General features: G+C 46.8%; 1 protein-coding gene across 3 annotated transcripts in view; it reads right to left on the bottom strand.

The window, feature by feature from the left end:
* The window catches only part of CACNA1H (calcium voltage-gated channel subunit alpha1 H), a 385142-nt gene that overhangs the window by 41915 nt on the left and 330610 nt on the right, over window positions 1–12617 (bottom strand). For all 3 annotated transcript variants that reach the window (XM_083711204.1, XM_083711206.1, XM_083711205.1), the window contains exons 21-22: window positions 10980–11164; window positions 1488–1614 (exon numbers count right to left, since the gene is read on the bottom strand). In XM_083711204.1, coding sequence (XP_083567330.1) covers window positions 1488–1614; window positions 10980–11164 — 312 coding nt within the window. The remainder of the gene's footprint in view (window positions 1–1487; window positions 1615–10979; window positions 11165–12617) is intronic.

The raw sequence follows: 12617 nt of genomic DNA, 5'->3' as shown, positions 1-12617 counted from the left end.
ACAAATACACACAAAAACCAGGGAGAGATAGAGAACATGAGTCTTGTTTTATATTTTTGTGAATGTGCAGATTATAAATTCATAAGTAAGAAAAATAAACCAGGGTCACAAAGTGGTGAGCAGTAGATTCGGTACAAAGAAAATCCTACACACAGGATCGAATTAATTTGGCTGAGTAAATGTACCTGTCCTCAAGCCTGCATATTTACCAAGGGCAATGACTCCTTTTGCCTGAGAGATCAGGACAAGGCAGAGCCCCAAGAACAAGGCGTTTCACAGTAGAAAAAGAGGCCACGACTCCCAGTTTTGGTTTCTCTCAATTTCTCTCCCTTCCCCACCCCCATCTTAAGTTCAGGTTAGGGCAGGGGAGAGTTGACAGAGTTAACAGGGGTTGCAGAAATCGAGAGAAGTGTTGGTGGAATTCACGTTTCCCCCCACATTGCGATTTTTGCATAGCACTCATTCTCTCTCTCTCTCTCTCTCTCTCTCTCTCTCTCTCTCTCTCACACACACACACACACACACACACACAATTCAGGATATATTGCCAGGTCAAAAATTATGAAACTGTTATGATATGGACTTCAAACCAGTTTTGGACAATATATCCAAAAGCCTTAGTTCAGGTATATACCGTATTTTTTGCTCTATAGGACACACCCGATCATAGGACACACCTTGTTTTAGAGGGGGAGAACAAGGGAAAAAAATTCTCCCCCTCTCTGCTCAGCGCCCCTTCAGCGAAGCGGCAGGAGAAATGGAGCCCCTTCCATTTCTCCTCCCGCTTAGCTGAAGGGGCGCTGCGCAGCTCTCCCTCTCTGCTGAAGCCAGGAGAGTCTTGCTCTCCTGGCTTCAGCAAAAGGAACCCGAAGCCTTTGGAGCACAGTGTGAGTTCCTGCTGCACTACGGAGGCTTCAGTCGGCTATCCCTGAAGCCTGGAGAGCGAGAGGGGTCAGTGCGCACCGACCTCTCTCGCTCTCCAGGCTTCAGCGAAAGCAATGCGAAGCCTCTGGAGCGCGGAGGGAGCGCTCCCTCTGCGCTTCGGAGGCTTCGGCTTGCTATCGCTGAAGCCAAGGAGCCTCCATTCGCTCCATAGGATGCACACACATTTCCCCTTAATTTTTGGAGGGGAAAAAGTGCGTCCTATATACACCTTTTTATTATTTGCAAACATTTCCCCCTAACATCATGCTTTTTGGGATGCCATTTTCACCAGCACATGCATCTGCATGCAGATTTGCGCATGCTCTTGGGCTGAAGATCAGCGTTGCAAAATTCAGAGGAGCGCACGCTTCGAAGGACAGCCACATGTTGGTTCAATGGTTGTTTCAGGAAGTGAAAATGGATTAAGTTTGCATTTTAATCTGAATTTCTCCCCTAGCTCTAAATGACTTAAGTTGCTGGGGCAAGCTGGCTGCTGGAGTGGAAGGGAGCTGGAAAGTCTTTGCTACGGGTTTGCTGAGCCAACGAGAGAGGAAAACGATTACCTGCACGCCTAAGATGCCGAAGATGATGAAGAAGGCACAGCAGATCAGCACGATGTTGCCGATAGGCCTGAGAGAGGATATCAGTGTCTCCACGACAAGCTTCAGTCCCGGCGCCCTGCTGATGACTCTGGCAAGAAGATTTCCAATGTTAGATTTAGACTATAAATATAGATATATAGTTTTTTAACATATCATTTCCAACATTCATATAATATAACTTCTTATCTTACACAATATTTTTGACTTCCGTCAACACCTCTGATGATTTTCCGTCTTTACCACTTATTCTGCATTTCTTAATTTCTCTATTACTCTTAATTATCATCAACTAATAACTCTCCCCATAGTCTTTCTTATAATATTTCAAATAGTCCTCCTTACAAAACTTCTTGCAGTCCTGCTAGCGTAATCTGTTCATTACTATTACTTTTCAAATAGTTCATATATTCACTCCAGTCTTCTAAGAATCTCTGGTCCCGCAGGTTTTGAATCCTTCCTGTTAATTTATCTAATTCTGCATAGTCCGTCAATTTCATCCTCCATTCTTCTTTCGTCGGCAGTTCTTCTTGCTTCCATTTTTGTGCCAATAATATTCTTGCTGCCGTCATTGCATATAAAAACAACTTACAGTCTTGTCTATTCATATCATCTCCTACAATGCCACAAATTTAGACAAATTCATGGAGGTTAAAATATACTAATGACTATGGGACATGAAGGACATTTTCTTCCTCCACTGTCTGAGACATCCAGTGAAGCTGAATGTCAGGAAGGACAAAAGAAAGGACTTCTTCATTGCAGCATGCAGTTGGACTGTGGAACTCACTGCCACAAGAGGCGGGGCGGCCACCAACCTAGACAGCTTTAAAAGTGGGTTAGACAAATTAATGGGAGAATTAACGGCTACTAGTCATGATGGTTATGTTCAGAGGCACTGGTGCTTCTGAAGACCAGTTGCTGAAAACTGCAGGAGGCGAGAATTGCTCTTGTGCTCGGATCCTGCTCACAAGTTTCCCTTTGGGGCATCTAGCTGGCCACTGTGAGAACAAGTTGCTGGACTAAATAGGCCGCTGGCCTCATCCAGTAGGTTTTTCATACGCTCGTATTTTATTACTAGGGTCTGCTGCCCCTTGTTTGTGTTGCTTGCCAACCCTGTCTATGTCCCTCCACCCATGCTTTATTCAAACCTCTGCTGTTGTTCAAAACCAGGCACCCCCCCAAACTCGGCCCTCCAGATGTTTTGGGACTACAGTTCCCATCATCCCTGAACACCGGTCCTGTTAGCTAGGGATGATGGGAGTTGTAGTCCCAAAGCATCTGGAGGGCCGAGTTTGGGGGGGGGTGCCTGTTCAAAACCACCATTTGAAAACCTGCCTTCTCTTTTGCTTCCTTCCCCTGTTGTGACTTCATGGAAATCCAGGATTGTGATGAGGCACTACAAATCTTCTAAGGGGAGCTGCGTGACGACAACCTTACATTTTATGTATATAGGAAGAAATAGTATTTTATGATTTGTAGCATTTGGTGTTTTTTGTTTGTTTGTTTGTTAGGTTCTCCCAAGCCCCTCTTTTACTTAAATACTATGGTTCAGTTTCCTGAGAAGAATTCAGATTGATGCCACCCAGCCGAACCCAAGACAGACAGATGCCAATCAACTTTAACTCACCACCTGACTCTCTTTTTTCCCTGCTGCTGCAAAGTTTGGCTTGGCTAGCCTTTTTGAATCTGATCGTTTGGAATATGAAAAAGGTTCCTTCTCTCCCCAAACATGCACCACCTGAAATTAAGACCTTTATGCCTTCCCCCAATAAACCAGGTGAATTGAAGGCAATTTTCCATTCCTTTTCAAAGACGTGACCTTCACCTTAAATCTGCATTTAAAGCACTACGATACCACTTAAAACAGTCATGGCTTCTCCCAAAATATCATGGAAGCATAGTTTTGTTAAAGGTGCTGGGAGTTGTGAGGAGATGCCAGTATTCTGCTCCCTGAGCTACAATTCCCAGAGTGCTTTAGCAACCAATCCTTTTTCCCAGGTAACTGTAATTCTGTAAGGGGGAGGGGGTCTCCTAACAACCCCCAGACCCTTAACAAACTACAGCGCCCAGGATTCAGGGCCGCAATACCTCAAGGACCGCCTCTTTCTATATGAACCTACCCGGACCCTGAGATCATCTTCTGGGCCTTCCTTTGTGTGCCTCCTCCTTGAGAGGTCCAGAGGGTGGCAACACCAGAACGGGGCCTTATCTGCAGTGGCTCCCCATCTGTGGAATGCTCTCCCCAAGGAAGTTTGCCTGGCACCTTCATTATACACCTTTAGGCACCAGGCAAAAACCTTCCTTTTTAACCAGGCCTTTCGTTCATCTGTTTGGCATCCTATACCAGGCTTCCTCAACCTCTGCCCTCCAGATGTTTTGAGACTACAATTCCCATCATCCCTGACCACTGGTCCTGTTAGCTAGGGATCATGGGAGTTGTAGGCCAAAAACATCCGGAGGGCTGAAGCTGAGGAAGCCTGTCCTATACCCTTTTAAAATGTGGCTCTTGCCTTGGCAGGGGTGGGGTGTTGTTACTGGATTATTGCTTTTATTTTGATTTTATACACTGTGATCTTTTTTGTGAACCGCCCTGAGTCCTTCTGGTATAGGGCAGTATATAAATTCAGTAAATGAAATGATTCTTTAGCAGAAGCCATAACCATAGCATGGCACTGCTTCAAAAGTACAGTGTCACCAGGATAAGGAAAAGAACAGTCCTGTCTTGATGTGTTGGTGCTGACAGCCTCAGTCCAGTAGACCTAAAGGAGCGTCTCCACCCACATGGTTCAGCCCGGATACTGAGGTCCTTCTGGCAGTTCCCTCGCTGTGAGAAGCCAAGTTACAGGGAACCAGGCAGAGGGCCTTCTCAGTAGTGGCCCCTGCCCTGTGGAACGCCCTCCCACCAGATGTCAAAGAGAAAAACAACTATCAGACTTTTAGAAGACATCTGAAGGCAGCCCTGTTTAGGGAAGCTTTTAATGTTTAATAGGTTATTGTATTTTAATATTCAGCTGAAGCCGCCCAGAGTGGCTGGGGAAACCCAGCCAGATGGGTGGGGTATAAATAAATTATTATTATTATTATTATTATTATTATTATTATTATTATTATTATTATCCCAGTAGTTATGTATGGAAGTGAGGGCTGGAACATAAAGAAGGCTGATCGCCTAAGAATTGATGCTTTTGAATTATGGTGTTGGAGGAGACTCTTGAGAGTCCCATGGACTGCAAGAAGATCAAACCTCTCCATTCTGAAGGAAATCAGCCCTGAGTGCTCACTGGAAGGACAGATCCTGAAGCTGAGGCTCCAAGACTTTGGCCACCTCATGAGAAGAGAAGACCCTGGGAAAAGACCCTGATGTTGGGAAAGATGGAGGGCGCAAGGAGAAGGGGATGGCAGAGGACGAGATAGTTGGACAGTGTTCTCGAAGCTACTAACATGAGTTTGACCAAACTGCGGGAGGCAGTGGAAGACAGGAGTGCCTGGCGTGCTCTGGTCCATGGGGTCACGAAGAGTCGGACATGACTAAATGACTCAACAACAACAACATTATTATTATTGATGTGGAACCGCAGACCGAAGCAGAGAGCAGACAAGATTTCCCCAGGCGAGTGATTTTCCTCCGTCCCCAGGCTTATGGCTCAATAGTTAACCGAAACACACATTTCCTTTTGCTCCACTTCAGACACTGAAAGTGTCATCTGACTGCAGCTCTTGCCAAGATGCGAAATTGCTGCTCGGTGGGATCGAGCGGGAAGCGTCAGCTCAGAGTTCCCAAAGCGTTCCCCGCTGTGGTTCAAATGCAAATCCTGCTCAGAGCCAATGTGACTCCTCGCCTGTTATCTCCGTTCCCCCCCCCTTTGCCCCCACTGCTCCATGGCTGACATGCCACCTGCTGGGGTCATGTCCGCCCCTCCCGGAACAACTGTGAGGTTCTGCAATTTGACATGTCATTTAGATGGCGGGGCTGCCGGCCCGATATGCACAGCTCTGAGAAAAACGCAAGCAAGGAGAAGGCGTTTATCAGTGCTCCAAACATGTCCAACCTTTCTGCTTGCACGGGAAGGTTAATTGTATGGGTAAGGGTGGTGTGCAACCGATTCTGGTTTCTCTGCAGGAACATGCATGCATCGAGCCGCAAAAAGAGCATTGGCTCAGGTCTCTGGGGTGGGCAGGATTGCATTTGCACAGTTAAATCTAGCGTACTGGCTGCACTCCTTCCTTGAGAATCTAACCTCAAGGTTAGATAACTGCAATGGGTTATATGTAGGGCTGCCTCTGAAGAGGGTTCGGAAACTTCAGCTGGTGTCGAATTCAGCGGCCAGGTTGCTCACCGAAGCCAGACAGTTTGAGAATTTTACACTGATCCTGGTCTGACTGCACTGGCTACCGATTAGTTTCCGGACCCAATTCAAAGTGTTGTTTTTGACCTATAAAGCCTTAAATGGCTCAGGACTGCAATGCCTCAGGACTGCTCTGAAGAAGAAGAAGAAGAGTTTGGATTTGATATCCAGCTTTATCACTACCCGAAGGAGTCTCAAAGCGGCTAACATTCTCCTTTCCCTTCCTCCCCCACAACAAACACTCTGTGAGGTGAGTGGGGCTGAGAGACTTCACAGAAGTGTGACTGGCCCAAGGTCACCCAGCAGCTGCAGGTGGAGGAGCGGAGATGCGAACCTGGTTCACCAGATTACAAGTCTACCACTATTAACCACTATACCACACTGGCTCATCTTCTGAGATCATCTTCTGAGGCCCTCCTTTGTGTGCCTCCTCCTCAAGAGGTCCGGAAGGTAGCAACACAAGAACGGGGCCTTCTCTGCAGTGGCTCCCCATTTGTGAAATGCTCTCCCCAAGAAAGTTCACCTGGCATCTTCATTATACACCTTTAGGCACCATGCAAAAAGTTCGCTTTTAAACAGGCCTTTGGTTGAACTGACTTACATCTAATGCCCTTTTAAAATGTGGTTTTTTTTTGGGGGGGGCTATTGGGTTGTTGTTTTTATTTTTATTAGGTGGTTTTATATCTTGATGTTATTCTGTGAACTGCCCTGAGACCCCTGGGTATAGGGCGGTATATAAATTCAATTAATAATGATGATGATGATGATGATGATGATGATGATGATGTCTGATTTGGCCACAGTGATGCATGCCTTGGTTACATCCTTTTTGGATTACTGTAGTGCACTCTACGTGGAGCTCTCTTGGAAAACCACTCAGAAACTTCAGCTGCATCAAATTGTTGCAGCCAAATTGTTGACCAGGGCTGGTTATATGGAACATACACAACTGCTCCACTGGCTGCTTGTGGGCGCAATTCAAAATGCTGATCAAGACCTATAAAGCCAAAAACGGCTTAGGTCTAAGCTTGGACTACTGCAATGAGCTCTAAGTGGGGCTACCTTTGAAGGTGACCCGGAAACTACAACTAATCCAGAATGCGGCAGCTAGACTGGTGACTGGGAGCGGCCGCCGAGACCACATAACACCGGTCTTGAAAGACCTACACTGGCTCCCAGTACATTTCTGAGCACAATTCAAAGAGTTGGTGCTGACCTTTAAAGCCCTAAATGGCCTCGGTCCAGTATCCAGTATACCTGAAGGAGCATCTCCACCCCCATCGTTCAACCCGGACTCTGAGGTCCAGTGCCGAGGGCCTTCTGGCGGTTTCCTCACTGTGAGAAGCCAAGTTACAGGGAACCAGGCACAGGGCCTTCTCGGTGGTGGTGCCTGCCCTGTGGAACACCCTCCCACCAGATGTCAAAGAGAAGAACAACTACCAGACTTTTAGAAGACATCTGAAGGCAGCCCTGTTTAGGGAAGCTTTTAATGTTTGATGCATTACGGTAGCCCAGCCAGATGGGCAGTGTATAAATATTATTATTATTATTATTATTATTATTATTATTATTATTATTATTATTTGAAAGACCATATTCTCTCATATGAACCTGCCCAGGCTCTGAGATCTTCAGGGGAGGCCCTTATTTCGGTCCCTCCACCCTCCCAGGCACGCTGGGTGGGGACGTGGGACAGGGCCTTTTCAGTGGCTGCTCCCACTGAATTCCTTCCCTGGAGAAGCTAGACAGGCTCCCTCCTTGCTATCCTTTCGCCATGTTCCAGGAAGACTTTCATATTCCAGCAGGTTTTCGGGGACAGACTGCTTTTAACGAAAGGGCTGGTGCTGTACTGTTTTTATTGCAATTATCAGTACGGTTTTAATATATTTTATATATCATTTTAATTCTATCAATATTCAATTGTTTTTTTTAATGGTTGTTTTTTCCTATGTTCTCAGTGGTTCTTGTTTTTAATTGTAAGCTGTCCCATCAGGGGAGAAGACAGGGTAAAAAAATATACTCAAATATAAATCCATCGTTCTTCTAAGTAAGAATGTAAGAAGAGCTTGCGGGATCAGGCCAATGGCCAATGTAGTCCAGCATCCTGTTCCCACAGGGACCAACTAGATTCCTGAGGGAAACCTGCATCCAGGATTCAAACACAAGACCAATCTCCCCTCCTGTGGTTTCAGCAAATGTTATTCAAAAGCATTGCTGCCTCCATGTTTAGAGGCAGTGCTGAGCCACTGAGGCTAGTAGCCATCGATACCCCTCTTCATGAATTTGTCTAAGTCTCTTTCGAAGTCTGTGTCCGTTGCTGCCCTCCTGAGGGGGCCAGTTCCATAGATTAACAATGCGCCGCATGGAGAAGTCTTTACTTCAATCTGTCCTGAATCTTTTAGCGTCCAAGAGTTCTAGTGTTTTGCGAGAGGGATAAACGCTTATCTCTATCCACTTTCTCCAGTAGTGATGTATGGGAGTGAGAGCTGGACCATAAAGAAGGCTGATTGCCGAAGAATTGATACTTTTGAATTACGGTATGGTGCTGGAGGAGACTCTTGAGAGTCCCATGGACTACGAGAAGATCAAACTGATCCATTCTTATGGAAATCAGCCCTGAGTGCTCACTGGAAGGACAGATCATGAAGCTGAGGCTCCAATATTTTGGCCACCTCATGAGAAGAGAAGACTCCCTGGAAAAGACCCTGATGTTGGGAAAGATGGAGGACACAAGGAGAAGGGGACAACAGAGGACCAGATGGTGGGACAGTGTTCTCGAAGCTACAAACATGAGTCTGACCAAACTGGGGGAGGCAGTGGAAGACAGGAGTGCCTGGCGTGCTCTGGTCCATGGGGTCACGAAGAGTCGGACACGACTAAACAACTAAACAACAACATCCACTTTCTCCATGCCATCCATAAATTGATAAATTTCTACCTCAATTCACTTTTTCTCTAAGCTAGAAAGCCCCAAACGCTGCAGTTTTTACTAACAGGGGAGTCTCTATATTCCCTCAATCGCGGTGGTTGCCCTTTGGAGAACCTTTTCTGCTTTAGAAGATAAACAGTGAAGCAAGCAAGCTTCTTCTTCACAAAAGGAGCTCCAGAGCTGAGGCCAGCCTGGCTGCTCTTTCCTCCCCAAAAGCAGAGGAAAGCTGCCAGCTGAACCCTAAGCATAAATCAACCTGCATGATGACCCTAGTAAAATAAACGGTGCTTTTCCTTGACAGCTGTGCAGATGCTCTGCTCAAGACAGTTTGGAAATGATGGATGGCCCAGAATGTGCCAACCTGGCTTTTGGGAAAGTGCATTATACTGAGCGGGTATTGTCTACACTGACTGGCAGCAGCTGTCCAGGGATTCAGGCAGAGGACAATCCCCTGCCCTACCTGGAGTCTGGGATGGAGCCCAGGACTGAGAAAGCAGATCTTACACACCGTGGAGCTACTGCTTAATCCAATTTCGTTGCACTTGTGCAATGTTGCACTTGTGTAATGACAATAAAGAATCTATCTATCTATCTTCCTCAAAGATGCAGGAAGATGCCTTAAAGCAAGTCAGACCTTGGGGTCCACTGAGTCCGGTTTGTCTGCTCCCCAGAGTTTCAGGCAGGACAGATGCCCAGCCCAAACCTAGAGATGCTGAACCTGGGACCACCTGGATGGAAAGCAGATGCTCTGACCATCAGGTCTGGACCCAAACAATGCCTTGATGGGCTTCCGGTTGTCCAAAAGAGGAGTAGTCTATCTGGTGCTGTTGGACACAAACTCCCATCATCCCTGACCTCTGGCCATGCTGGCAGGGCCTGCCGGGAGCCACAGTCTAAGACAGGGGTCAGCAAGTCTTATTGGCCATGGGCCAGATCGCTCCTGCAGAGGTCGTCCATGGGCTGGACCAGCGCAGCATGACACCGGAAATTGTGTCTGCGCATGTCCGTGGCACCGGAAATCGGTTCTGCGCATGCCCAGATGCTGAAAATTGCACCCGTGCAGAAGCGATTTCCAGTATCTGCAGGTGTACAGATGCAATTTCCAGCACCGCTCGGTGAGTCCCTGTGCTGCGTCGGTGCAGCGCAGCGCAGCGCAAGGGGCACTCGTCAAGCAGGTGGCTCAGTTCGGGGATGGCTTGTGGGCCGGTAAAACGGTCTTTGTGGGCTGGATCCGGCCCATGGGCCGCACGTTGCTGACCCCTGGTCTAAGAGCACCATGTTGGCTCCCCTTGTGGCTAAAGATTGGAAACACACACACACACACACACACATTACCGTGAAAACTTTAAAACTTTTTTGAGTTTCTGCCCTGTTTTTTTGAGTTTGTTTGAAACTTTAAAACCACAATTTCTTATCACTACTGCTGGATTCTCTTAAATAGGGCTATGTTTAAAACTTGCCATTGAGGTTTTCATACCTTTTTTGCAAACCCGAGGAAGCATTTTCAGCCCTGCCCTTGAACTTGTGTGATATCACTTAAAATCTTATAATTTCTTTATTTCCTTCTGAGGAAACTGATTAGTTCAGTGAAACGGGTTTTGTAGCCAGCATCTCGTAAAGTCTTTGTTTAATTCTAGTTTATTTTTTGATTAGATTAATGTTATTCTATAGACGATTACTTCTCGTTTCGGGGATTTTCACGGTAATTTTTGTGTGTGTGTGCAATTTCTTGGTTCCATGACTGTCTTTTTTTCAAAGATTGGAAACATGGTTTAGAACCCCCCTCCTCAAAAACCAGACTAGGTGTAATGCACATGTCCCAAGATTGGTCTCCCAATTTTCTTCTTATTGAAAGGCACTCTTTGCACGGGGCTGCAAACTCCATCCTCAAGCCTCCATGTTCAGAGGCAGTCTACCACACACAAAAAAAGTTGCTAGATATCTTGTCTCGAGAGCAGGCTTCCTGAATGTTCATTTAGATGGGCTTCTGGACCATCCAGGACAACTCTTCTCATTTTCTTAAATTTGCTCGCGATGTTGGAAGTGGAAGTGTCTAATCATTTATCCCTGGGAGATCGAAATGGTCCCTTTGACACACTGATTTCCCCCTTCTCCCCATCATTCGTGGGAAATCAGGTAGCCCTAACAGGTGCTTCTGCAGAGGGGAAAGGAAAATACCGTAAAGGTCTTAAGGTACGCAGCAGCCGAAGTACGCGAAGGACCCCCAATATCTTCGCCCCGCCTGCCGACGCCATGGAAACGATGATGTCGATGATAGACACAAAGACAAGGATTCCGTCCAGGACGTTCCAGCTGCTCTGGAGATAGGTGTTTTCCCCGGAGAAAAAGCCAAGGGCCACGACCTGAAGGCAGAGAGGATGGTGAGGCTTAAGAAGCCAAAACAATAGCTTGGCTGATTCTCCCATCGTACAGAATCTTGGTACATCGGAAGCTTTCTGATACCGACTCCTTTCGGGCAAATGGTGCAGTGCCCTAACATCCTCAGTCTAACCTCAACTAGACCTTGCATGCCTACCTTCTTCCTCACAACCCATCCAGGTGACAGGAGCAGGCCGGCAGTAAATCACACTGTGCACATTGGAGAAAGCTCTTCATTAGCAAGAACTGGATCTGCATAGACCTGGAGGAGTGTCAGGTCTAATGAGCACAGCAGCTCATCCCTGGTAGGTCTTGACCCATGGATCTGTTGCTGAGACTGAAAGTCCCTGCCTCCCCACCGCCATCTAAGTTCCTTTGTCTCCAGGGTTTCCACCCAAGCAATCAGAGACTGAGCCTGTGTGAAGCCAACCCTCTCCTCTGCCCTTTTCATGCCTCTTCTGGTTCTGGGAGACAAGCGGGGAGGGGAGATTGTTGCAGCAGGAGGGGGAGACACTTGTGGCTCTTCGCCATCCAGACTCATCTCTTGGCCTCCCTCCTCTCCTCCTTCTGCTTCTGCTTCTGGACTTCTCTCTGCCACATATTCCCCCTGCTCACTGAGTGCTGTTACCTTCCAACATCTCAACTTCACAGTCTTCTCCCTCTCTGAACACTCATTGTCTTCCCACCACCAATCCCCAGCGGTAGACTAAGATGTTAGATGCCTTCCTTAAGAACTGATAACACTTTACAGAGGAAAACTGAACTAAACAGTGTATAATTGGAGGAGGAAGGGACGGAGAGGGTTTTCTTTCTTTCTTAGCTTCAGCCTTGTACAGGGCAGGAAGACATTCAGCTCAATATACACAGGGGAAACTCCCTCAGGTCCACATAGCCAATCAGACCATGTGCTACCTCAGCAAAGATCATGTCATTGTTTCTGGTTGCTAAGCAACAGCAGCACCCCTCTTTTTTTAAAAAAAATGCAGCATAATGACCATTACTAACAAAGGTAATAGATTTCAGGACTATGCCACTTCAGACCGTAGTGGACTCATATTTTTGAATTCCCCCCTCATGCATCAGCGTCACTCTCACCTGACTGGAATAGCTCAGTTGGTAGAGCATGAAACTCTTAATATCAGTGTTGTGAGTTCGAGCCCCACGTTGGGCAAAATATTCCTCCATTGCAGGGGGTTGGACTAGATGACCATTGTGGTCCATTGCAGCTTTACAATTCTATGATCCTTTGTGCTGGGTTATAGCCTGCAGGGAGCGATATCTACCTCTTTGCCACAAGGCAGCATATTTAACAGAAATATGAAATCTCTCTTCATAAGCTAAAGTGGTGTGCACTACAATTCTACCACCTCAGTCAACCATCCCATTCTGATTAATGGGTAGATTGCCTTTCACTGTGCATGCATATAGTGCAAATAA

This window comes from Podarcis gaigeae (assembly GCF_964106915.1).
Source record: "Podarcis gaigeae genome assembly, chromosome: 14".
Lineage (NCBI taxonomy): Eukaryota > Metazoa > Chordata > Lepidosauria > Squamata > Lacertidae > Podarcis > Podarcis gaigeae.
This window is presented reverse-complemented; position numbering and strand designations above follow the sequence as displayed.